General features: G+C 45.6%; 1 protein-coding gene across 8 annotated transcripts in view; it reads left to right on the top strand.

Annotated features, from left to right (window-relative positions):
• Nucleotides 1-895: 895 nt before the first annotated feature.
• The window catches only part of DENND1A (DENN domain containing 1A), a 264,250-nt gene continuing 237,448 nt past the window's right edge, over nucleotides 896-27,697 (top strand). For 4 of the 8 annotated variants that reach the window (XM_083422935.1, XM_083422939.1, XM_083422937.1 and 1 more), the window contains exons 1-2: nucleotides 896-1,119; nucleotides 19,510-19,574. In XM_083422935.1, coding sequence (XP_083279061.1) covers nucleotides 1,103-1,119; nucleotides 19,510-19,574 — 82 coding nt within the window. In that variant the 5' untranslated portion in view covers nucleotides 896-1,102. The remainder of the gene's footprint in view (nucleotides 1,120-19,509; nucleotides 19,575-27,697) is intronic. The other 4 variants (XM_083422934.1, XM_083422938.1, XM_083422936.1 and 1 more) reach the window with 1 other exon arrangement.

Consider the following 27,697-nt stretch of genomic DNA (forward strand, 5'->3'; position numbering starts at 1 on the left):
TTCTATCCATGTTTATTTGTATTTTGATGATTGCCTCCCCCTCCCAGTTTTTAGCAGTTATTTTTACCTGTAAGTTACCATGAGTCTCCTTAGAGAAGAAGGCAGGGAATGAATGAATGAATGAATGAATAAATAAATAAATAAATAAAGTTCAAGGATGCTCGAACACAAAATGTTGTTTCCCCATCTCCGATTTTTCTGCACGTCCTCAGAGGCTTTTCTTCCAGGTGAACACTACTTCCTTGGGTGAAACGGAGCCCTTCTTGGTTCACGGTCGCTGAGTGGGATCCACGGATGAAGGGTGGTATACAAATCTAATTATCTATCTACACACACTGACACACACACACACAATCCTTGATTGGGGGGGGGGAGCTGCTGGTGCTGCGTACCCTTGAATACGCCCGGGGAACCTAAGCGCACTTTGCACATGCTCAGGGGAACGCTTGCGCGCCGGCGAAGCGGGCGTCAACACACAGAATCCTTGTCTTGGGATTGTTTCTGGTTACGGCGAGGTTAAACTCATTATTATGGGCTGGAGAAGCAGCAAAACGGGGTAGTTTATTCAGCGGCAGAGCGGGAATTGTTATTATAAGCACTACTTTTTTTTTCTTTTTAAGGAAAAAAAGGTGCCTGCGCTCACCATGAAGTTGTTAAAGCCAGGACCACAATTCCTTATTTATTTATTTATTAGGGGGGTGGGGTGGGGTGGGAAGCTGCGTACCCTTGAAATACGCCCGGGAAACCTAAGCGCACTTTGCACATGCTCAGGGGAACGCTTGCGCGCCGCCGAAGCGGGCGTCGTCCCCGCGGGGCCAATGGCACACGAGCCGCGCCGCCCGCCGCCGCTTGAAAAGGCGGCGAGGCGCGTTGGCCTCCGGCTTCCGGCATGGCGGGACTACAACTCCCGGCGTGCCCCGCGCCAGAGCGCATCCGGCCCGCCGCCCCCTCCCTGCTCGCCCGCCTGCTCGCCTCGGTCCGTCGGCCGGTCGCGCTCCGGACTCAGCCCGGCGCCCGGGCGGGATGGAGTGACCGAGACCGGCCAGACCCCGGAAGTCCCACCGCCCGCCTTGCCCGGGGCCCATGCGGCCCCTTACAGACCATGGGGTCCCGCATTAAGTGAGTGAGGAGGAGGAGGAGGAGCAGGAGCCCCCCGGGACGGGAGCGCGCCCCTGTGGGGGGGGAGGGGCAGGGTGCGCGCGCGAGAGAGAGAGACCCATCCCTCTGTCTGTCTCTATAGCGGGGGGTATGTGGGGAGGGGGCGGTCTTGGGAAACCCACATAATGGGCGAGGGGCGCTCGCAGCAGGGGGCAGGTGGGTTGGCGCGGGAGTCCAGCGACCCTCTGGAAGGAAAACTCAGAACCCCCTTTTGAGGAGGAGGAAGAGGAGTAATAGTAATACCGTAATAATAATAATTCTCCCCCGGAGCGAATGAGGAGAAGCCCCCCTCAACCTGGGAGCTGCCCCTCCCCCGGGAGTGTGTGCCCCTGGGGGTACGGTGGGTGTATATGTGTGGGGCGGGGAGAGCATGTGGGGCGGGGGGGGAGGGGTCTTCTCTCCCCTTCCTGGGAAACCCACTGAATGGGCAAGAGGCACCCACGCCGAAGCAGCAGTGTGCGGGGGTCATGTTTAAGTGCACCTGCCCTATTGAAGAAAACCTCAGAAAACCCATTTATTTCAGTTCTTCTGACTCCACCCTGTCTTTCTAGGCGTCCTATTTAGGCAACTCCTCATGCAATGAGTGACCCAGGGCGCTGCAAATATCTGTGGTTTTTCTGACTTGCATCTTGCTTTGGGAGGCGTCTTTCTCCGTGTTTGTAAAGAGAGAAGCATCCATAATGTGTAGGAAGAGGAGACAGGCAGGCTTCTCCTCCTCTTTGAAAGTGTGTAGAGAGTCAAAAATGTGGTTTTGGGTGTATGTATGTGGCTGCACCGCTTCCTCCCATCCCACCATGTTTTGTTAAATATGAAGGAATGTTTTCTTTATAAACAAAAAATTTTTAAAAAAATTGTCCAGTAGCACCTTAGAGACCAACTAAGTTGTTTGTTGATATAAGCTTTTGTGTGCATGCACACTTCTTCAGATACACTGAAACAGAAGTCACCAGACCCTTATATATAGTGGGAGCATGGAGTGGGGTTTTCCCCAGAAGGGTGGTAGAGGTGGGTGATTGACTCAATGGGTATGGTGAACCTGTTGACACTTCTAAAGCTATCTATCCCTTGCTTTTTCCTGTAGGACTAATTGCAATCATTAACATTCCTCCACAGGTTGACCATATCCATTGAGCCAATCACCCATCTCCTACTATCCTTCTGAGAAAAACCCCACCCTCCCACTATATATAAGGGTCTGGTGACTTCTGTTTCAGTGTATCTGAAGAAGTGTTCATGCAGACGAAAGCTTATAACCAGAACTAACTTAGTTGGTCTCTAAGGTGCTACTGGACAATTTTTTTATATATTCGACTGCGTCAGACCAACATGGTTACCTACCTGAAGCTGTTTTCTTTATGTATGTGTGGACATACACATGATCAGCAGAGATAAAATATTCTCTCTGCTAATAGATAAATAGGGAGTACCATTTTTTGGAGTTAGCATTAGAGATAACTCTTTCAGAATTTGGTGATTTTACCTGCTTAGTTGTGTTTACACGTGTTTGTGTCTTAAATTCAAGTTGCAAAGCAGCGGCTGATGCAGATGTCTGTCTTTCTTCCAAAGTTCCAGATGCTGCGCTCCCCACCCCCTTGTATAAAGTGTTTCATGGGAAGTGCATGTGGTGCACCTGAGGTGCTGCACAACCTCCACTGAGTGAACGGGGATGTGTCTTTGTGTTCCTGCATTTCTTCTTTCATGCCAACAAGCCCTGAAGAGGCAGAGGCAGGGCAAGCTGGCTGGTCAAGGAGCTTCATTGCCCTGGGCAAGGCTCCTGTCGCATTCTGAGCATTTGCACAAATGGATGGTTTTGAAAGAAGAGAAAAGGTGACGCCAGAAGGGTGGCAAAAGTGGTTTCTGCTAGCATTCAGGTGACATAGGCTTCAGCAGCAGGCAAAAAAGTGGGGGAAAGAGCTGCTTTAGCAGAACGACCTGTTTCTCATTCTTATCCAGCTAATCTTCATTGGGTGGGTTCTTCTTCCTAAACTCCATAGGGTTTGGATGAGCGGAGGGGAGAGAAAATCACTGGTCTTCTGGTCTTCAGGATCCTTGAGACTTTCACATACACCTAGGATCTTGCAGGACTTTCTTTGTCTGTGTCTGCAGCCACTGTCTGGAAGTTTGATGCTGCTGGCTTTGATAAATTGTTTTTGCAAAATTGGGAGGTGGGAGAAAATTTTTATCTACAGCTTACAGCTTTACTTCTCCAGCTTGGCTTGGGGTGTCTGGAGCAGCCAGATGGTTTATCCAGCCTCAGAGTGATCAGATGAAATTGACCTGGAAGTAGCCATGGCTGTTTGTAGGAACAAAAAGGGGATACTCTTATTAAAGGGCAGGTTTGGGCTTGTCTTCTGCCAATCAGTTTCCAAATTTCATGCGCTATTAGCTGTTGCTGGTAAGTTAGTCTGAACTGATTGACTGTGGTCTTGAGCAGCCTTCTCTTACTTGGTGCACTTCAACTGTTTTTGACTACAACATTTATTAATCCTTACCAGCACATCTGTGCTGGCTGGGGTTGATGTAGTCCAAACATCTGGGTGGCATCAGCGGCGGGAAAGCAGGTCTAGAAGTTTGTGCCATTTATATTAGTTGCTGAATTTCATAGCAGTCTGCCCTCTTAAGATCTGCTTGGTGTAGACAGCATGTTCCCTGTGTTAGCAGTGGGCTGAAAATCACAAAAAAGAAAGGTAACGTCTTTGGGGACTGTTGCATCTGTTCTGCTATATATGGGAAATTGCGTGTACACCTGTGTATACCTGCACACACCTACATTTCTCTCCACCAACATAACTGAGCAAGTCAGGAAAGTTCCTAGGGCAAATAGTTTCATCAGACACTCTCTGTGGGACAATATTTGAAATCTACCTAGAAATAGTAGCGGGGCAGTGGCAATCATTTCCTTAGCTAGTGGACTTTTCTTCGGTCATAACAAGAATTTGCAGTCTGTGCTGCCAGTATCATAGTTCCCTGGTCGCTCTTGTGGTCGTAGCTTGACCTTTAAAGCTATAAAAGGTTTGTAGATTGGCTGTCTTTAGAAACCGCCTGTGTCCTAAACAAATATAGTAGGGGTCAGAAAATATGCTTTTTGGTACAGGGGAGAAGTGAGTGTTTATAATCCATTATAATGCTGTGGAACTCACTCCTCCTAGAAATATCTTGGCTGGATTAGGAAGTTTGAAACCACACTGTGAAGTGGTTTTCTGTAATCTTCAACCACACAGATTAAGTCCAGCCATTCTGTAGCCACTGGAAAATCTCCGGAAAAGCGTCTGTGAATCTTGGAATCTTACATAGGCCACTCCAATCCAAGTTCTGTTCAATGACAGAGGAATCGTGCGACTTCCTTTATATCTCCAATCTTTCTAGGAAAAAACCAAGCTTTCCACTCTTTACTGTGTAGAGAGGTCGCTTCTGGATGGGCAGTTAATGATTGTCCAGAAACCTGAAGCAAGGAGATGGTCTTGCTGAGAACGATTGTAAAATGCAGAAGATCCTCAAACAGTAAGAACTGGCACTTGTTCTCTGCCAGGGGCCAAAAATCTTTCCGTAAATTACCCCCAACACACTTGTTTTTTAGATTGCAAAGGGAAACAAAAAGTGTTAATAAGGCAACTGGGAGCCTGAGTTTCTGCTCAGCCTCACAGAACCACTTACTCCCTCCACTTGTGTTCAGACCCCCAGATTTATTAACACTTAAGGGCTATGAGAACTCTGGGACTGACTAAGACATGAGACCCATATTAAATTTCACTGTGTCAGGATACTGAGGATTATAAATAGCTTAAGTAAATTTTATGGGTTGACTAACTTGGGCTACTTAAAGCTGGGAATAATAGAATTGCCTGAAAAATGTAGGTTTTTGGTGATTTGAACAGCCTATGTTGTTCCATGTATCAGCGTGTTGTTCCTTTGGCTTCTGTTTGATTCTCTTTCGCTTTTGCTGTCTGGAGGTGGTTTTTCAGAGGCCCCTGAACCTAATTTCTCTGTGTCTTCAGAGTCCTGGCAAGTTCAGAATTTATTCTCTCAAGAGGAACTCAAAGAAAGGATCATTTAGCAGGAAAGATGAGCAGAAGTTTGAGAGAAGGAGTCATTGAGTTTTGATTTCAGAGAATTGTTGAGATCCAAGATCCTGTTTTTCTGGTTAAGTCCTGGGTGCTGAATCAGAGGGGGGCAGATATGAGTCCCCAGACCAGGGTTAGCCAATGCGGATGCTGCTCTCTGGATGCTGCTAGACTACACCTTTCATTGTCCCTGACTGTTGTCCTTATTGCATGGAACTTAAATAAGCTGGAGTCCAACAACACTAGAGCTTAAGAAGATCCCTTGTGAATCAGACCAAGGGCCCATTTTGTGCAGTTATGTTCTTATGGTGGCCAGTCACATTCTTATGGGAAGCCTGCAAGCAGGACATGAGCTCTGCCCTTCATGATCCACAGCGAGTGGTGTTTGGAGGCATTTGTTGTTGTTGTTTAGTCGTTGAGTCGTGTCCGACTCTTCATGACCCCATGGACCAGAGCACGCCAGGATGGTCCAGGCAGGTTTGGAGGCATAATGCCATACTATTGCCATCATAACTAGTAGCCGGTATCTGGAGGGTCCCATGTTGGGCTATCCCTGCCCCAGACAGCGACTAGGAGACAAACCTCTACATTCTGAATTGGCACTGCCTTTTCACCTTCGTGTGCGCAGTGGAGCGCAACCTTTGCTGCATATTTGTGAGCTACTATAATGAAGTGCTACCAACCTGGCACCTTCTAGATTTTTTTGACTACAAATCCCACCATCCCTAGCTAGCACCGTTATATGACGAGGGAGCATTGCCATTTATGCTGGTGCTGATGGGAATTGTAGCCCATAGCATCTTGCTAGTTGAAGACTGATGTATTGGGTCATACTGTAACTTCAGTTTAAATTTGATGCGTGGCCTGGCTAGCTGGAAGATTCAGATTCATATCTCATCCCTGCAGCGCAGCTTGGGTTGTTTGCGAACCTGCTTGCTCTTCCTGATGTGCACTCTCCATCTGTTGTGACTTGAGCACTTCAACTTTGGCATTAAGAGTGTGGTCCCACCCCCAGGACCTGTATATTGGGGGGGGGGGGCTGTTGCCATGGCATCTGAGGTGCTTAATGGAGTGGCACGGTGAATTGATACAGGTTAATTTGGGCAAGTGCCCTTAAGCCAGGTTTCTGTTGCCAATTGATTTTTGTTAAGAAATAAAGTTGAACGGGAAGCACAGGATCTGTGGCTAAGCAAGGTCACAGTGAGGGAAGACTGAACGCTTGTTCTTATGTCAGAAAAATACATGGGTGGGTCATTTGTTTCCTTGGATATTGCTCAATTTGTTTTCAGCTGTGCTGGGGAGAAGGAGGAAGCCACATCAGATCAGTAAAATGTAGCATAGCTTGTGAGAATATAATGTTTAGCAATGGGCAGAGTGAGATGTTCATCTCTGGAAAAGAGGGTAGTTTAGAAATGCTATTCTGTTGGTTTTTTAATGTTAATTTAGATACTGCTCAATGCCAAAATAGACTTCTAAGTGGCTTACAAAGTATAAAAACTAGTTACACAAACATTCGACTACAATATCAGTAATTAAAATATGCAATAAAACAATCTCATTAAAACAATCTAGCAATTAGAACAAGATATTTGGATTGAGAGGTCAAGGGCTATGTAAACTGTTATGAGAGATATGTGAAATCTCAGAATGTGAAATTGGTAACGGATTACGCCTTTCCTCACCATAGGCCATTTAATACCAACTGTCCTGTGCGAAGGAATCCGTGAGAGAGAGAGAGGGGGGGTTGGCAGGTGAAGACAGCACTTTTTCTGCACCCCGCTGCGAACACGCCACCCCATGATAACCTGCACATTCCACACATTGCAACTAATCACCCCTTCTGCCCAGTTATGAAGCCACCACCCCTTCCTATTCTGCAGACCCTTTTGTTACCCCTACTTTAATCTTGACCCCATTCTCTGGCCCCCTCCTCTTTTGCAAAAACTCCTTTGCATCTTCATTTTCATCTTAACCCCCTTTTTCCTACCTCTCGCCCCTGCTTTTCTAAACTCCCCCTTACATACAGATCATCCCCCAATATCAGTGACTCCTCCTCCCCCTATTCTGTGGCCCCCTCTTACACCCCCCCTTTTCACCTTCAGCTCCTTGCACACAGACCACCCCCAAACCCATGACTCCTGAGGGCCTGAGATCCCTGAATGAGAGTGGGGAGGCTGGGATTGCAGGTTACACTGAGTAAGGTGACGGGGTGGGCGGGGCTGAGTTTATTCTCACTTTATTTTGACATATTTTACTGCAGGTCTTTAGTTATTTCCTTGTTTTCAGCATAAACTTGCAGAAAGGAGAAGCAAGGAATGCTGTGGCCAGTGAATTATTTACTCCACCTAAATTTAACACTGGGAAGCATGGGCCTGTCCAGCTGTGCCTTTAAAGACAACCATGAAAGCTGACCAGGCTTGTAAATAGAATCTTTAAATTAACAGGTGATACTTGAGAGGGCTAGTAATGCGAGTCGGCTGTTCACAACATCTTGCGCTAGATCCCTTAACAATCTTGGATGCTCAGAATTAGAATGTGTTAGCAGTAACCCAGCGCTTCCACAGTTTGGCACCACAGAGACTTCTGAAGAACCACCCTGCCCTGAGCAGAGGGGAGGGGAAGCAAAAAAGGGGTTCTTCCTCCCATCTGCAGCTTTGTGTAATTTCATTCATTGGTTTATTTCAAAAAAATTATACACAATTTTTTTGTAAAAAAAAGCTCAAAGCAGTCTACAAAACCTAAAACAGTGATGACGCCTTCTTGGTCTCAGTAGGCAGGGAGTGTCAAGTATTGGTGTGGCCACACTAAAAATCTGAGTTATTAAAAATGCTGAATGGTATTATGTGGCACCTGTAGTAGTGCCAATTCTGCTGATTGAAGCGGTCGCTTGGGCATCCGTGGGGTAAAGTGATCTCCTAAGTAAACCGGTCCCAATAATAATAATAACAATTATACACACACACACACACACACACACACACATATATATATATATAAAATTTGTGTCCCGCCCTCCCTGGCCAAGGCTGGGCTCAGAGGGGCTAACATCACAAAAACAACACAATATGCATAAAAACAGACATAAATTAATTTAAATGGATCTTAAATTTAGTTCAGGCAACTTAAAATCTGGGCAGGTGGCAATTATCAGGTTGACACTGAGAGTGGTTAGTGCTTGCCAAGACCAACGGTTCCCACTGATCATACAAGGACCCGTGAGCGAATTGGGGCCTTCTTTGGGCTTGTTTTATAGAAAGGAAAGTAAGTCAAACTGCATCCTGCCTAAAGGCCTGGCGGAACAGCTCCGTTTTGCAGAAAGATGTCCAATCCCACAGGGCCCTGGTTTCTTGTGGGAGAGTGTTCCACCAGGCTGGGGCCATGGCCAAAAAGGCCCTGGCTCTAGTCAAGGCCAGTCTAATTTCCTTGGGGCCCAGGATCTTCAAGGTGTTGTTGTTAGCAGACCGTAAGGTCCTCCGTGGGGCATACCAGAAGAGGCGGTTCCGTAGGTACGAGGGTACTGATGCTCTTTGTTTTAATAATATGATATAAACCATGCTGTGACGAGGTCCACATAGAAAGCAGTATACTGAGTGGGCGTTGGATCCTTATCACTCTGCCCCTGTGCACTCCCCCCCACCTGCCAAAGTTCAGAGGGGCTCTTACTGTAGGTAATAGCTGGTCCCTTTAAACTAAAGTCAGGTGGAGACTCTATACTAAAAAGGCAAGCAAGAGGCAACATGATAGATGTTTATAAAATTATGCATGGCATGGAGATAGTGGATGGTTTTTCTTCCTCTCTTGTAACACTAGAACTAATGGACATCCCATGGAGCTGAATGTTGGAAGCTTCATGACGGATAAAATAGAGTCCTTGTCCATGCAAGGCATAGTCAAACAGTGGAACTTGGTCTCCCAGGAAGCAGTGATGGACACCAACATGGGTGGCTTTAAAAGAGGATTGGACAAATTCATGGAGGAGGAGGAGGAGTGGCTCCCGGCCACAATGGATATGCTCTGTCCACAGTTAGAGCCAGCAAAGCTTCCAAATGCCGATGGCTAGAAACCACAGAAGAGGAGAATGCTCTTGTGCTCATGTTCTGATCTCTGGTTTCTCACAGGCATCCAGTTGACCACTGTGAAAAAAAGGATGCTGGACTAGATGAGCCGTTGACCTGATCTAGCAGGTTTATGTTCTTAAATTCAGGTTGCAGGTGCAGCTCAAATCCAAACTCTGCCTGCAGATGCATGAAGCACAGGTTTCTGATAGTGCTGATCAGCTACTGAGCTCTACCTGAAAAGAAATAACCAGGAGCTCACTTTTAGCTCCTAGTTGTCCCTTTTCCTTATGTGCCTGACATCACATATGATGTTAGGTGTGGAGCAGGTGAGTTTGCTCTTGGGGTAAAGGGTCTCGTGGGTCAAAGTAGGACCTGTGCAGGCCTAATTAGGCCCAAAGGCCACAGGCTCTTCACCCCAGACTTAAATCAACAAAGAATACAATGCTGCTGAAATCCGGAGTCCAGTGTTTCAGCAAGGTTCCTAGCTAGCCAAGGCTTTGAAAGATGGATAGCAAACTCAGCATTTTTAAATATATATGACAGTGCGCTTTAGAGGGCCAAAGTATATTAAAAGCAAATGGCAGACGAACTGTTTCTTGACAGTGTGCTGCCGCTGAATTTTTCCCCTTTGTGGAAGCCAGGGAATCGGGTTCTGCTGGATTCCACTTCCCATCAGTCCTGCTCAGCACGGTCAGCATTCCCTTCTCCCACCATTTCCTTCTTCATTTCATTCCCAAAACATTTTCGGTCTCTTCCTTGCTGAGTAACTGTAGTCTGCTGCTTTTTCAGGCAATAGTGGCAGGAGCTGAGCGAAACTGACCTATTTTTTCACTTCAGGTGTCACCCAGGAAGGCTCAGCATAGCTTCTCAAGGGAAAGTGTTAAGCGGTTCAAAAGGAAAAACACTTGCCTATCTCTGCTGTTGCCGGGGAACCTGCATTATTTGGGTTCCAGTCTTACCTGGGTTCCAAAATATTCAGTGAATGTCAGAGGCAGCCCAACAAGACCGAAATTAGAGCTACAACACACAGCCCTTTTCAGCTAAGACTGGATGAATCCCAGCTGCCTGGTTGTTCATGTTTGCTCTTATAAACTAACTGCCCTCACTAAGGGCAGGATTTGTGCTTAAGAACTTTCTCTCTAGCTCTGTGTTTGGTGCCTTGGATCAAAGCACTGTCCTAAATTCATACTTGAATGTTGTTAAGATTTGATACTTGGTTCCATAGCCAGTACAGTGGTACCTCGGGTTACATACGCTTCAGGTTACAGACTGCGCTAACCCAGAAATAGTACCTCGGGTTAAGAACTTTGCTTCAGGGTGAGAACAGAAAGCGTGCTCTGGTGGCGCAGCAGCAGCAGGAGGCCCCATTAGCTAAAGTGTTGCTTCAGGTTAAGAACAGTTTCAGGTTGAGAACGAACCTCCAGAACGAATTAAGTACTTAACCTGATGTACCACTGTATTACTCTTCAATATCTGCTCAGGGTGCATTTGGAAGAAGATACCCAACTGCAAGTCCATATCGTTCACTAGGTTAGCCTGCCTTCCTGTGTCAGGAAGCATGGCATGAAACAAGGTGAATAAGAACATTGGAAGACCAATGGCTGGATCAGGCCAATGGCCCTGAGTGACAGCAACAGAACTCTCCCCACTTGTGGTTCTCAGCACTTGGTATTTAGAAGCCCACTGCTGCTGACAGTGAAGGGGGAGCATAACAATTGTGGCTAGCAGTCACCGATAGTTTTATCTTCTATTAATTTGCTCAGTTCTCTTTTAAAGCCATCTACTGCAAAATCTATTATATAATTTTAGTAAAGCCTTTAAACCCCAAATTTGAATGAAGTATGGATATTGTTTAGAAAGAAAGATGCCCATTTCAATTCCCTGTCCTTGAGCTTTTGTTGCAGAAGTAAAGAACTATACCTCCCACCCCCGTCACCAAGATGTAGGATTCCTTTGGCACCTTAAAGCAGCCTTGTAAATAAGCCCGTAAAAGTTACTAGTCTGCAAACCCTTTTTACTATCCTGCTGGGGGCTGACCCCCCGTCCCTCCTGGAGCAGCCTTCTGCATTTCATTACTGGACATGGAAGAGGGGTCTTTTGTGCTGGGCACGGAGGACGGATCAACCGCTTGCTTCCTCCACCACCAGCCTGCCTCATTTGCCCTCATGCAGCTGCCAGTCTCCTGTGGCTGTTAGGCCAGTCCCTAAATGCAAGGCTGCCTTAAAAGACCAGCGACTTTTCTTTGGCTGAAGTTTCATAGGCAAGAATCTACCTGGGTGCAGTTGTTTCAGGCTTCGTCACCAAAAGTCTCTGTCCACAGGGTTTGGAAGCACCATACTGTAGACTTTATTATTTATTCAGGATAAAACCATTTTTTCTATTATTTATTAAAATATTTGTATATCTCTATACAGTGGTATCTCAGGTTAAGTACTTAATTCGTTCCTGAGGTCCGTACTTAACCTGAAACTGTTCTTAACCTGAAGCACCACTTTAGCTAATGGGGCCTCCTGCTGCTGCCGCACCGCCAGAGCACGATTTCTGTTCTCATCCTGAAGCAAAATTCTTAACCTCAAGCACTGTTTCTGGGTTAGCGGAGTCTGTAACCTGAAGCGCATGTAACCTGAAGCGTATGTAACACGAGGTACCACTGTATTGTAAAAACGTATAGAAGCGGTTTTACAGAAAAGCCCCCACATAAAACCATATGATAAAAGCATGCAAAAAGTTAAAAACAAGCTAAAAACAAAGAAAGTTAAAAAGAGACATCAGCAGACCATGATGGAAGGATGTACTCTTAATTACCTGTGTAGGCTTGGCAGAATTGAACAGTTTTCACCAGGCATTTAAAAGTTGGCACAGAAGGTTCCCCCCAAAGATTTTACTTGTAGGCTTGCAATCCTGACTGTAGGCTTGCAATCCTATGCACACTTGCAGGTGACTCAGTGTCATGTATCCTGCAATGGAAGGATGTGTGGCTTCTGGATAAATTTGAAGATTAGACTGTAAGAATCACTGAGCATTGTGTCTGAAGTGGGCCGTGTTCTTTGAAGGCTTATGACACAATAGAGTTACAGGTAGGTAGCCGTGTTGGGCTGACGCAGTTGAAGTATATAAAAACATTGTCCAGTAGCACCTTAGAGACCGACTAAGTTTGTTCTGGGTCTAAGCTTCCGTGTGCATGCACATTTCTTCAGATACACAGAAACAGAAGTCACCAGACCCTTCTATATAGTCCGCTGCCGGCCTCTTCCTCTCGCCACTGCCGCTGCTACCCTGGTCCTCCTGTGGGCCAGAGAGCGAAGCGGATGAGCTTGCTGTGCCTACCCGCTTCACAAGAAGCAGCAGCAGCGGTGGCGGCAGCAGCCCCATGGGAGGCAAACGCAGCGCCTTCTTTCTCTAGGTGGGGAGGAAGCCTGTTTTGCGCCACCTGCCCTTCAGCAAATGAGGCAGGCGGCAAACCTAGAAGGCAGCTAGGTCTGGGATGTGTGTGGGGAGGACACAGTGTGCATAGGAATTATATATTATATTTTTTAATATAGTCTGGCCCTCCAGAAGGTCTGAGGAAGAGTGGACCGGCCCCCTGCGGAAAAAGTTTGCTGACCCCTGATATGCACCTTTTAAAATTTGGATCCTTAGCAGCACAGGCCTGCTTGGCCTTATTTTGTTGCTCATTCATCGCTCACCAGAGCAGGGAGGTCCTTGCCTGATGTCCTTTGTGAGTGCCCTTGTAGGGACATAGGGTGGAGATCATTGGTCTGTCTTGTTCAGTATTTATTTATTTACGCACATATGTACATACTTACTGCATTTATTTCTGCCGTTCCTCCAAGGAGCTCAAGGTGGTGGACACAGTCCTCCTCCTTACTGTTGTCCTCAGAACAACCCTGTGAGGTAGGTTAGGCTGAAAAACTATGACTGGCCCAGGGTCACCCAGGTAGTGTTATGGCTGACTGGGGATTTCAACCCTGGTTTCCCAGGATCTAACGCTGCACCCTCATCACGATGCCAACCAGGCTGTCACCATCTACATCAGGGTGTAGAGCTGTTTCCCCCTTGTCTGGACCATCATTTCCTGAATGGTAAAGTGTCATGTTTGGGGCTGTGGTGGCGGCAGGGGCCAGATCGCAAAGAGGGTGAGTTCAGAGCATTGCTTCTTGCGTTTACCCTTCTTGAGTGTTCTGCTTATCATTTATCCTCAAGCAATCCTTTTGCTGCTTGCTTGTGAGTCTTCCCCATGCCTTATCAGGGCTGAACATAATGGTAGTTGAGGAGAAGGGCCGCCTCATAATGTTGACAATTGAGAAGCAGAAGGTTGTTGAGTGGAAGAAGATGAATCCTACAAGGCCTAATTGAAAAGGCACAGAAGGACACTAACTTGGAGGATCTGAAAGCTCAGGGAATGTAGGAGAGGCTTTTCAAAACTTCAGAACCATTACATGTATGCTTGGCTGCCTGTCTCGTGTACTAAAATATTCTACCGAAAGAGTTACGCATGTGTGTGGGGAAACTTGGTACTCATTTGAAGCACTTTCAGAGCTGTGCTTATTTTCCCATTTTTCATAATTTGCTGTTATGAAGCCTACTTTAAGAAATGGAGGGTAGCACCTTTGGGAATCTGATACGCCGTTGGTGTGTCCTGTTCTTCTCCACCTCCTTCATAACAGTTACATGTCGGCAGACCTGAAAAACACCCCAGGTGTACCTGAAGGCCTGTGGAGGGTTGCTTTCTTAAAATGTGAGGCTGGTTCTAAAACCCAAACTGAAACTGAGCTTGGGATTTTGAAATACAGTGGTGCCTTGGTTCTCAAACGCCAACTTGGAACCTAAACACTGCAAACCTGGAAGTAAGTGTTCTGGTTTGCGAACTTTTTCCAGAAGCCAAACATGCTCTGTTTTGAGTGCCACACTTGCGTTTTGAGTGTTACGCTGAGCTCTGTCCGTTTTTGCTTTTTTTATTTTGCATTTTTGTTTTTGCGGCTCTTTTTTGTTTTTGTGATTGTGTGGAACCCTGTTCAGCTACTGATGGATTGCTTGTGTGACTGCAGTACATTGTTTATTGCTTTCTTTTTGTGGATCAATGGTCTCATTACATAGTAAAATTCATGTTAAAAGTCTGGAACGGATTAATCCATTTTGCATTACTTTCTATGGGTAAGCATGCCTTGGTTTTGGAACGCTTTGGTTTTAGAAGGGACTTCCAGAACGGATTAATTTTGAGAACCAAGGTACCACTGTATATACTAAAACAGGGCCCCCAAACCGTTCTGTGGATGACTTCTGCAGTCATACCTCGTGTTGCATTAGGTTCATGTTGTGTCTTTTGGACTTGTGAACGCGGCAGACCTGGAAATGTATACTTCTGGGTTTCATCGAGTATGTGCATGCAGAAGCGTTTTGCATGTTTCGCGCATGAGCAGAAACGCTCTATTATGCTCTGCGCTTGCACAGAAGCGCCACTCTAGTTGTGGACTTTTCAGGGTGCGAACGGCACCCTGGAATGGATTGTGTCTGCAACTAGAGGTATCACTGTACTACGTAAATTCAGGTGGCCTGTGGTGTGTTGTGAAGATGGGCACATACATCAAATTATTCATAATCGATTTTTAATTGTATTGTTACTGCTTTATATTTATTGTATAAAAGTTGTATGCAATAAAAAACAATATGTAAGAAATAAAAGAAGCAGTAAGAATATAATTAAAAGTCACACAGCATCCAGCCTAGCTCATAACATTTCCTGGAACAGGCAGAAAAATCTGTTAAGCGGTCTGCCTAGATCCTCAGCAGCTTTCAAGTTGACTGGGGGGGGGGGGGCGGAGTTTGGGAACCAGTGTACAGTCATACCTCGGGTTAAATGTGCTTCAGGTTGAGCATTTTCAGATTACGCTCTGCGGCGACCCGGAAGTAACGGAGTGTGTTACTTCCGGGTTTCGCCGCTCGCACATGCGCAGACACTCAAAATGACGTAATGTGTGGAAGCGGCGACCTGCGCAGATGCAGGTTGCATTCGCTTCAGGATGCAAATGGGGCTCTGGAACAGATTCCGTTCACATCCAGAGGTACCACTGTACTGAAATGTAAGGAACAGTCTAGCAGTTTTTGAGGCCCACAGCCCTCCTGCCATAGTGCTTTCTGCCCTGGTGCAGTGGTTGGGGTGTTGGACCTAGGAGACTGGGAGGCTAGAGTTCGAATCCCCACTTAGCCATGAAGCTCATTGGCAGTGACTTTGGGCCAGTCACTGCCTCTCAGCCAAACCTTGCCGCACGGTTGTGGGGGTTAAATGAGGAGATCCTTGAGATCCTTGGATAAAAAAGGTGGGCTATAAAAGCAAAACAGTTGTACCTTGGAAGCTGAACGGAATCCATTCTAGAAGCCTGTTCGACTTACAAAACATTCAGAAACCAAAGTGCAGCTTCTGATTGGCTGCAGGAGCAATTGGAAGTTGCCGAAGACCCATCGGACGTTCGGGTTCCAAAGAACGTTCACAAACCGGAACACTCACTTCTGGGTTTGTGTCGTTTGGGAGCCAAAATGTCCAAGTACCAAGGTGTTCAGGATCCAAGGTATGACTGTAACTAACTAACCAACCAACCAACCAGCCATCCGAGTGGCTTCAGCTGGAGATGTCCATGGGTAGAGGCAGGCACTTCTGAGGTGTCCCCAGCTACAAACCACCACTCTTTCCCAAAGGAGAGTGTTTTGGTAATTCGCTGTGTGTTGAAATTTCAGGATCCCTGTTTCCCGGTCTCTCCTCCCACAGCCCCTATATTACAAGATGTTTCAGCAGGACTTAACAAATTCTCTCATGAGGTGTTAGTTTGTGGAGGATATGTTCTTTGTTAACCAACATCCTAGTTTCTTGAAACCCCCCTTTTTATCCCGGCACTTGACAAAAACAAATGGGGGCTTTTTGCAGAACTGCAGCTCTGGCTGTAGTGTCACCTTCTGTGTGCTGAAGTACTGTTTGTTAACTGGCATTTGTGACATGAGTTAAGCCTAGTCTGTAATATAACCAGTCCTATGGGGTTTCTACTTCCACCCCCTTTTATTTATGTATTTAAAAAACAACAACAACAAAACACACACCTCCTGAGGAGAGCCTTGAGGAAGCAGGCATAGGATTGACCCAGAAAGGAGGATGGAAGTGTGCAGCCTGACTTAACTGATATTGGGTTCTCTTCCCTCATCCTAACAACACTCTCTTTTTTAGAACAAGTGACCAAGTTCCCTGTCATGGGAACCTGAAATACGGGCCAAGGAAATTCAGGAGAATGAGCAGCCATCCCGATCATGTGGGGGAATGGCAAGTCAGTGGTGTCTCTGGGAATTTAAAATATGAAACCACATAAACATATTATTTGTGTGGTCAACTTTTCTCTATTCAGCAAGGGGATAAGCTTCTGCTGTCCTGGAGAATTGTGGTTACAGTGGTACCTCAGGTTACAGACGCTTCAGGTTACAGACTCCGCTAACCATGAAATAGTACCTTGGGTTAAGAACTTTGTTTCAGGATGAGAACAGAAATCGCGCAGCGGCAGCGGGAGGCCCCGTTAGCTAAAGTGGTGCTTCAGGTTAAGAACAGTTTCAGGTGAAGAGAACGGACCTCCAGAACGAATTAAGTTCTTAACCCGAGGTACCACTGTACTTGAAAATGGAAAACAAGCAACCCACAGCCCAAACCTGTGAGTTTTTGTTTGGAAGTAGGAATCTGTGCTGTGTTTGATGTGACTGACTTCCAAGTTAAGCTGATTTTAGGATTTCCAGCATTAACAGTTGCCCATTTTTAATCTGTTACACTACACAGGCTTGTGAGAGCAGAAGATCTTCTATGTGTGTTGGGTATATTTATATTCTGAACTCACCCATACAATGAAAATACAAAAGGGAACAGTAAAATTGCAAAAGTTTCCAGGTGATAACTAGATGGCAACAGCTACAACAAAACACTAAAACCAACTGCTCGACATGCCGGACTTCCTGAGCCAATGAAAAAATGTATTCCGTTGGGGTAAAAAATGGCATTTCCATTGGCACCAAGTGAGTTTCCCTGGGGAGGGCAATTCCAATAAGAGCTGCCTCGTCTGCCAAGGGGGAACCCAAAGGATCCCTTTCCATGATTGTTGTAAAAGATACCCAGTGCCTTCAAATAGGGGTTTATTTTAGTCTGTTTGCTCACCAGTTGGAGGTTTCACCATATCTAGAAGAAAGAAACTTGCAAGTTGGGCCTTTAGCCACTCTCCCCCAACATGACACAAGAACTGGTGGGCATCCAAGGAAGCTGAACGTTGAAAGACTTAGGAGAGATATGCAGTGCATTGTTAAACCATGAAACTTTTCGCCACAGGAGGCAGTGGTGGCTACCAATTTAGGTGGCTTTAAATGAGGACTGGACCACACGTGGAGGAGAGGGCTTTGGGTGGCTGCAAGCCACAGTGGTTATGCTCTGCCTCGATGGTCAGAGGCAGCAATGCTTCTGCATCCCAGTTGCTGGAAGCCACAGGAGGGGAGAAGAGGGCTCTTGGGCTCAGGTCCTGCTTGGGGTGTGAGAACTGGAGGGTGGACGAGATGGGCAGGGGACTGACCAGGATCCGGCTGGAGAGGCTGAGCTGCCCCGTTGGCTGGCTGCTCCACTCCACGCTCTCAAAAGAGTCTTCTCCAGCTATCTTTGGCAACACGTTCGAAATATTAAAGCACACATTTAGCTAAAATGAAAACAGGACTAGCAAACTGTGGGCCCATTTTTAAAACTACTCCAGGAGGTGTTGAAAGGCTGCCTTGGTCTAATTATAGCTGCTGTTAAATAATGTGTTGCAATAATTAATCATCAGCTCTGCTTATGGGGAAGGGGAGCAGGCAAACACACGGGCAGATGTGGCTGATGGTCTCACTGCTTCTGTTTTCCTTGAAGCCTGCAATTGTTTTGGCCGGACGTGTTGCTGAATGTGACCCCTTACTCTTTCAGAAAACCACAGGTGCCTCTGTTCTTTCATATGGAGGTACATAAATAAAAGCCACACTGTGCTCTCTGGATCCTGCTTTCTATCACGGTTCTGTTTTGCCCAAATTGATTTGGCTTTCATCTTGATGACAGACTCTAATCAAGCCTGTATCTTTTAGGGGGGCTTCCTTGACATCAGCTGATCATGATGCATCAAGTGGAGTAGGCTGTTGCCCTGTGCAGTGCCGGATCTACATTTAGGCTAAACAAGCTATAGCTTAGGGCCCCACTCTCTTGGGGGCCCCCCAAAAAATTAAAGAAAAAACAACAACCTGGATGTACATTTCCAAAATGAAAGATTAAAAAACAGATAAAATAAAACCTACATATAGCAAGAGTGTTGTGTAGGCTCCTATGATTTAAGTATTAGGCCCTGTCTGCTATATAGAGGGCCCCATTACCTTCAGTAGTTTAGGGCCTCATCAAACCTAAATCCTGCCCTGGCCCTGTGCAGACTTAAGGTTGCTACAACTTGATTGGTAGGTCTGGATTAACAAAATGTGTAATCTCCTGTTTGGAATTTTATTGGGTTGTTACGTTCCATGGTGGGTCATGCAAATGGCTGTTCTGAATAATTCCTTGTAGAGGAAGGGTAGAGGGCATTGGGGATGAATTTATGGAACCAAGGGGGTGGTAAAAAAGATTGGGAACCACTGCTTTTGTTGGTATGATCTGATAGTTGACATTTACCTTTAATCTACATTCTTAGCCCCCATTTAAAGGAATGTTGGGCAACCAAGAGGATTAAGGGTCTGGAAACAAAGCCTTATGAGGAGCGCTTGAAGGCGCTAGGTATGTTTAGCTTGGAAAAGAGGAGACTGAGAGGAGATATGGTAGCCATCTTCACACCTCTTAAGGGCTGTCACAGGGAAGAGGGGGCATGGTTGTTTTCTCCTGCTCTGGACGGTAGGACTCAAACCAATGGCTTCAAGTTACAAGAAAGGAGATTCAGACTAAATATATGGAAAAAACTTTCTGACACTAAGAGCTGTTCAACAGTGGAACAATCTCCCTCAGGAGGTTGTGAGCTCTCCTTCCCTGGAGGTTTTTAAGCAAAGGCTGGGTGTCCATCTGTCCTGGATGCTTGATCTGAGGATTCCTGCATTGCAGGGGGTTGGACTAGATGGCCCTTGGGGACCCTTTCAACTCCTAAGATTCTGTGATTTTATGATTCTGTGAATCATTCCAAAAAGCATTACTTAGATTTATTAACAACTTTTTTCTTTTTCAGGCAAAACCCGGAAACAACATTTGAAGTCTATGTTGAAGTGACCAATTCAGCATCAGCGGGTCCAGGTACTGTAAAATGCAGATGCTGTTTATGTATTGTACCTACAGTGCTTTTGACGGCTTCCACCAGGGTTTGTGCTATTTGGGGGGGGGGGGAATTGGTTCAGAGCAGGGTGGTCCAATGAGTGGCCCAAGGGCCACAAGACCTTTTTTGTGACCCTTGGCAACATTTGACACCACACCCCTGCCATCGCATTACCCAGTTGGGTGCTGGGCTTTGGGAAGGAAGTGGGAGGGCTCTAGGGCTCTGCTGGTGCCCCGTGTCTCCTTCCTAAAGCTTAGCTGTCTTTGGGAAGGCAGTGGAAGGGCTGTGGGGCAGGGTTGGGGATCCAGTTTTGGCCTCATTTCCCCCCACTGCACGTCAAGGCAGGGTGCGGCCTGCAGTTCCATATTTAAGTCCCCTAGTGGACCACCTGGTAAGAAAAGTGGAACCGCTCAGGTCAATATAGGAAGCTGAAGATGTGGTCTTGCTGAGCTTCTAAACCATTGTTGGGCTGAAGTTGCTTCCAGTTCCAGAACATTGGCAAACGTCTGATTTCCAACATTCAGAGAAAAGCCTTTTGTTAAATGTTGCCACCAGTCGGAACTGTCAGCCTTCTTTTGAAATCTGTAAATTTCACCCACAGCCCGTTATCATTGTGGGCGGCTCAAAATACTTGACTTTTTAGTTGCAGTTTATCTGAAAGTTGTAATGTTGCTGGCGTTGGTTGTCTGCTTTTTCCCCATTCTATTTTATCACCCTATTAATGACTTAAAGATAGTGTATTTTTTCACTTATAAAATTCTTATCGCTGTGGAGAGAGTTTATTTATTTATTGCTTTTATAGCCCAACTTTTTCTCCAAGGAGCTCAAGGTGGTGCTCATGGTTCTTCCTCTCCTCATTTTATCCCCTGTGAGGGTAGGTTAGGCGGAGAGGCAGTGACTGGCCCAAGTGACATACCCAGTGAACTTTGTGGACGAGTAGGATTCGAACCCTAGTCTGACACTCTAACCACTGTGCCACACTGGCCGTCGTACCTTGCCTTAGTGCTGCAGGTCAGACCTTGAGCACATCAGAACACGCTGTAGTATTGCATGCCTGTTCACCCCAACTCAGTCCAATATTCTTAGGACAATCCGATATAGGGTGTTGCCGCATTTTTAAAACGTTCACCTATACTTATTATTTGTTAGCTCTGGCCCTTCTCCATCAGTAGTAATCCTAAATAACTGGGGTGCAACAGCCTTAAAAGCCTTCTCCCTAGATGATGTCTGCTTCACTTCCCAAGGAGGAAGCCCTGTTAAGATGGTCTACTCTTATGCTCTTCTCAAACTGGAGGCAGGTTGGTTTGGGAGCAAGCACTTGCCCAGGTATGCTCTCCTGACGGTGGGATTTGAAGAAATGGCAGAGTCCATTTAGAAACTAACTCTAGCTTCTGCCCAGTTGAACTCTCACCATCCCCTGCTTGAAAATCGGAGGAAGTGTGAACTTAAATGTTATTCTGTACAGTACTAGTGTCTGGTAGTAATCTTCTGTTTTGAAGCATGTTTGTGTCTAGAGGGATTAAGTTCCTACAGGGAGAAGGTGGGTTAAAAAGTTCAGATTTTTTTTAACTAGATAATTTAGTAAACATTTTGTTCCAAAACTCAAAATCCTTGTGCTTACTGATTATTATTTTTTTTAAAAAAATAGCATTTGATGCCAATTCATTCTTCAATGAGATAATCCATTTTTTACCAAACTGCTAATTTATTCGCCCCGCAGACAACTTGGAAATTGCTGAGGTTCTTAGTGGACCACTCAACCTTTTTTGGGGAGTGGGCCTATAAATCAAGTACCTACATAATTCCTATAGTCTCTGTCTTGCCTTTCAAATGTTATGGGTATCCTTGGTTTTGTTAGCAAAGTTATCTGTAGTTGATCTCCATCATCAGAAAAGTGCCCAGCCAAGTATAGATACTGTTTCACCACTTTTCTGCAAACCACCCATATGAAGCTAGAAAGGCACAGAAGCCCACAGTGGGATTTGTGAACCAAAATCCAGGTGGTATGCCTGTGCTTGGCTGAAGAAGATGCAGGCTTAGAGTGTGTACCCAGCTTCTAATGGGTCCGTGCAGTATGGAAGCCTTGGTGTGAGAGGCTTATGACAATCAGGTGTGGGATCCCACCAAAAGCCTCTCTGAGCAGGTGTTAGGATAATGAGGGAAAACTGGAAAGAAAGACTTGGTGGCTTTGGTGTGTGGGAGTGTCTACGTGTCTGAATCATAGAACTGTAGAGTTGGAAGGGACTCTAAGGGTCATCTAGTCCAACCCCCTGCAATGCAGGAATCTCAGCTAAAGCATCTAGGACAGATGGTCACCCGACCTTCAAGGAAGGAAAGTCCAAGGGAGACCATTCCACTGTCAAACAGCGCTTGCTGTCAGAATGTACTTCCTGATTCTCAGTTGGAATTTCCTTTCCTGTCAGCTGAAAACATTGGTTCGAGTCCTACCCTCCAGAGCAGGAGAAGACAAGCATGTTCCCTCTTCCGTGGGACAGCCCTTGAGATATTTGAAAGTTTTCACAACACAATAAAAGAAACAAACTAATCCACGGGAAATAAAGAAACTAAAGAAAGAAGGAACATAAAAAGAAACTACAAGATCCTCCCTTATCACTCTATCTTAACTTTCATCCCCTGTGAAGGAAGGTGTGCCCTCCCACCTCTCACCTGGGCTCATCTCTCTCTTTGTACAGTCTCTCACCTTGTGAAATCTCCCCTTACCCACCTCTCACATGCGGTCCATACTGTCCTTCCCCTTCATCTGTATACAGTTCTAATAAAGTACAATGAGGAACAGTAGTAATATAAAAATAATAATAAACTATCAAGAGAGATAAAAGTGAAAAGAGTAAACAAATAGGTAAAAGGATCTCCAGCTATCCACCTGTCAGCTGTATGTAGAATATTCCTTCAAAATATTAAAATGCTCAGTCCAGGTTATTCAGTTATTCCTCCCTTTGCTGGACATTGTTTTTTCCAGCCTTCCACCCAATGCTCACCAATTCGTTTACCTTTTTCAGTGCAGAAAGAAGATTCTCCAGTTACTGCCATCACAATGATAAAACTTGTACTTTATTCTTTATCTCCTCCTTCAAGAGAAAAGCTTTTAAAAAATATTGTATTTGGCTATTAATGCATGGTAGTTCAGTTAACTTTAAAATTTTAATTTGTGTCCCAATCCATTTCTTGTGCCATTTCCATCTAGAAATCTGTATCAGTCCTGTTTGTCCATACTGGTCCACCAGTCCTGTTTGTCCATTCTTTCTCCTCTTATTCCACTTAACCAGAAGAGCAAGATTCCATTCAGATTGCACACAAAGTCAGTCCTTTCTCCGCCGCGCCTCCACTCCTGGGTTTTCCCCCCAAAATCAAAATTCCAGTATTTGGCAGCTCTGTTCCTTCCATCCTCCACACACCAATTGCAACTCTGCCATTCTATTCTGCTTTTCAGACTGTGTATTGGATTCAAGGATTTTTCTCCTTCCTTGCCCCCCCCCCCCCCGAATTGAGTCTATAGCTTTTATCTACTTTTCTGGAAGTTCTGGCACTTCATCAATATATTCTCCTAGAATCATTTTTCTCATATGTGCATTTATTTCTTCAAACAGTGCTCTTGCCACATAAAGTCCTCGGTCTAGATTCTGTATTCTGTGGCATTAGCTACACCTCCCAGTTTGGTGCCATCTGCAAATTGGATGAGCATTTCCTTAATTCCTTCATCCAGGTCTTTTATAAAGACGTTGAACAACAACAGGTCCAGGACAGAACCTTGAGGCACCCCACTTGTCACTGTTTTTCAGGATGACGAGGAACCATTAATGAGAACTCTTTGGGTTTGGTCAGTCAACCCACATTTTATCAGCTTGCTTGCAAGAATATCATGGGGGACTTTGTCAAAAGCCTTACTGAAATCAAGATACACTATGTCCACAGTATTCCTTTGATCCACCAAGCTTATTACTCCATCAAAAAAAGAAATCGTATTGGTCTGGCATGACTTATTTTTGAGAAATCCATGCTGGGTCTTAGAAATCACAGCCTCTTGTTCTAAGTGCTCACAGACCAACGGTTGAATTATCTGTTCTAGGACCTTTTCTGGTATCAATGTCAAGCTCACTGGTCGGTTGTTACCTGGGTCTGCTTCCCCACCCCAACCCCACTTTTTGAAGATGGGGACAACATTTGCCTGCCTCCAGTCTGTAGGGACCTCCCCTGTTCTCTAAGAATTCTCAAATATTATAGACAGTGGCTCTGAGACACTGAGGTCCACTTCCGTGGGTCTTCTGGCAGTTCTCTCACTGTGAGAAGTGAAGTTACAGGGAACCAGGCAGAGGGCCTTCCAACAGTGGTGCCTGCCATGTGGAACACCCTCCCTTCAGATGTCAAGGAGATATCCTTAGAGTCCCTTCCAATTACGTCGTTCTATGGTTCTGTTACTTTTTATTAAGAGACCTGTTTGATTCTGAAGTTGTGTGTTGCTGACAGTGTCATGTTGGCTAGTTTAGGCTGTGCCTGTTCTGGATGTTCAATGTCATCACAAGCATGACTTCCTGAATATTAAACCCACCCACACCAGTTGAGTGGTCTCTGAATATGGAGTGCTGCCTTTACAGAGGGAGAACAATTGATTTTTAACCTTCCATTTTAGTGATACTAAACTTGGAAAAAGTGAAGGAATTGGTTGATCAGTTGAGAAGATGGGCTATTAATGGAAACAGTTTTGGGGGCCACTTTCTGTATCAGACCTCAGGTACTGCTGCCTGTTCCTTTAATTTCAAATTTCCTGCAAGATTTTTTTCAACACCAACTTTGCCCTTGGAAGCTTTGATATGAAACTGCCATAGACATTATCACCTACATTCTCATAATAAATAGAATCATTCTTATACAGATAGACTGAAAGAAGCTTATAAAAGTCACGCACTGCAGTAAGAATGAAAAACCAGAGCTACTGCCTGTTTCCTCTTTTCTTTTCCTCTACCTTCAAATTGCCTATTTTGTTTTCTTCAAGGAAGCAATCACGTGTCGTGTACGAGAAATGAGCCGTTATCAGAATCCAGTGAACTTTTGAGACCTCTGCCAAAGGGGCCTTCCTTATTAGAAAGAGTGAAGAGAATTTGGATATAGCTCTGTGACTAATAGCATAGGGTGGGGGGGGGGGGGAAGTGTATTTGTTAGTCTAAAGTAACTGATCAAAATAAGTCACCAAAGCTGGAACATTTGAAAGTGAAAGGCTCACAAAAGTGAAATCCCCCCCTTGTGTAGGAAGCTTTTGTGTAGGTTTTGTGTGTGCGTGTGTGCGCTTGCCAAAGAAGACATCAGAAAAGAGTGTTGGATCCTCTGCTTTGCCACGCAGTGAGCCAGAAGGCCCCATCTCTCCAAGGACCTCCTCTTTCATCTTTTTGTGAGAGCCACGCAAAAATCTTGCTGTGTGTTCAAGGAATAGCTTAAAATGGTTTAGTGCAGCTAAAGTATTCCTTTCATTTCCCTCCTCCCTTTAAACACACACCCACACCCCGTATGGCTTTAAGTTGGAAACCTAAATGTGGTACATAACACAAGGATGAAGTGATGAGCGTGTTACGGGGCCGGGGGGGCGGGGTGCTCAATGTTCCCCAGGATTAGTAAAGGAAATGGCAGTTTCGGCTGCTTCCTTTTACAACAAAGGGATTTAAAAGGCCTAGCTGCTAAGTCTCTCTCTGTGTTTCGTTTCTTTTCTCCAAAACATACTAGTAGGTTGAAAAGGGAGATGAATCTTCCTGGGGAAATTATTAACTCTGAGGGAGTCTATCGTTGTTTGAGAGAATTTGCATTTGAACTGGCTCAGAGTGCAGTGTGTACCCATAATCTGATTCCTGCTGGAAGCTGGCTGAGTAGTTGGTGGAACTAAGAGCTTCCTACTTTGTGTTCTGACCTCTGCATAGCAACAGCTTTATTTTACTCAGCAGATCACACAAGGTCTACCTAAAAATAATCAAAAGTCCCAAGCTCTGCTGGGAGATACCACCAGGTACATCTTTGCAGCTCCCTCATCTCCTGTGGTAGGACTTCCACAGGTGACAGTGAAGTGAAAACCTGGCCTGAAAAAATGGACATGAACGCTACTTGGATTATGAGTTTATAAGAACTCTGTTGGATCACAGACCAGGAGCACAGCCAGTACAACATCCTGTTTCAGATAGTGGCTAGATAGATGACTCTGGGAAGCCCATAAGCTGGACATAAAGGCAGCAGTCCTCTCTGCACTCGTTTGTGAGGGTGTGGCCATGGCAGCAGTCTGGAAGGAGCCAGGAGCTGGGAACTGGGAGCTAGGACTGTCGAGTAATTGGAATCCGAGGGCAAACCAGTAGGCAGAAGAAGGCAGGAGTCAGGATGAAAAGCAAGACCAGCAATGCAGGACATGCTAGAGCTCAGGTAGACGCTGTTGCTCAGGTAAGACTCAGCTGGAAAAGGAAGTCGTTTATACTTCTTCTTGCCTGCTAGGAGTCACTGGTCAGCCTGGATGGGTGAATACAAATCAGATAGTTCTTCCCCAGTAGGCAGAAATTATGTGGCTTACCACATGGATACCACATAGATCAGCAGTTCCTGACACCATTACTCCCCAGCAAGTTGAATTCAATGGTATGCTACATGAAGTTGCCATTTAGTTTGCACAGCCAATAATTGCTGGTAGATCTGCTCTCCATTACCTGGTCTGTGAACAGGTAAAGCTGCTTTATCCTGTGTTAGACTGTTGGTCCATCCAGTCCACCCTGAGGGATAGCAGCTTTCCAGGGGAGAGGACTTCTTCTCTATGCACCCTCCCTACCTGAGATGAGATCCTGGACATTCTGCGCATAGAGCAGCTGCTTGTCTGCTGAGCTTCGACCCCCCTTTAAAAACATCATACTGTATGGCCACCCCCACATCTTGTGGCAGCTTGGTTCTGACGGATTGTGGCCCCTCTCCTGGTGCCCCAGGCACCAATCCTTCCGCTTGGACTCCATGTTGTTACTTAAGACCCCTGTTCAAATATGGTTTCTGTCGTGAATTTTCTGTCATTTGCTTTATGACAAGCAGCTTGCTATTCTCTCAGCACCTCCTCTGCAACATGGGCATAATACTGACCCGCCTGGTTGCTGAGTTTCCTGAGATAATGTATGTGAAGGTGTTTTGGAGGCACCAGGTTGTCTCAAGACAATCTGGGTGCGATAAATGTACTTTGGACTCCTCCCTTCTTGATGACCGTTTTAGAGATTTTGTGTGTTCCATCCACAACTTGGGGAGAGGTGGTGGTTCTTAATGTCTGGCTGTGACGTAAAGAGCCAGAAAAATGTCAGACACCCACATCCACACCTGTTCAAAAATTGGAGGGGCATGGTAAAGTCTGGGGTGGGCATGAGGAAATTACACACCTTGACATTGTTCACACATTGTAGCTTCCTTAATAGCAGCAACAAGCTGTTGTTATCATTTTGCATTGCAGTGATTTTCTTCTACTTCAGCCTACAATTCAGAGCAACATTTATTGCTGTGCTGATGAGGACTGTTTAACCAGAAAGAAGGACCTCCTGGTCACCATACTTTTTCTTCTTCCTCCTCTTCTTCTTCTTCTCCTCCTCCTCCTCCTCCTCCTCCTCCTCCTCTCTTTTTGCACAAGAGGAAAAAACCCCTCCTTTTGTTGATTTTTATATTTTTAAAGAGAGCTTGACATCTTCATCAAGTTCACAGTGGGCTGGCTTTGTTTGCTTTCTTCTGAATGCAGGATAAGACTTTGTCCCCCTGCCCATTGTTTTGTGCAGTAAGAACGGGCCTCGCCATGGCTGAGGTGGTGTTTTTCTTTTCCCCCTCTCTCTTTTTTTGGTAAACCCACAATATGGTCATTGTCTGGTACTGAATAATTGTGGCTGCTTTTTGTACAAGCAGAACGAAGGCTTTGGCTTTGAACAGATTCCTTCTTAGCGTGAAAAGAGACTAATCCATGTAAATACAGGCCAGAAATAAAGCTTTACAGAAAAAGGGAAAGGCGGCTAAGCAGGAGGTCAGAGGTCAGCAATTTAACCTTTGACCTAACAAATAAGAAGCATGAAAGTTCCCGAATTGGTTTACAAAGGCAAACTCC

The sequence above is a fragment of the Podarcis tiliguerta genome (assembly GCF_965153285.1).
Source record: "Podarcis tiliguerta genome assembly, chromosome: Z".
Taxonomy (NCBI): Eukaryota; Metazoa; Chordata; class Lepidosauria; order Squamata; family Lacertidae; genus Podarcis; species Podarcis tiliguerta.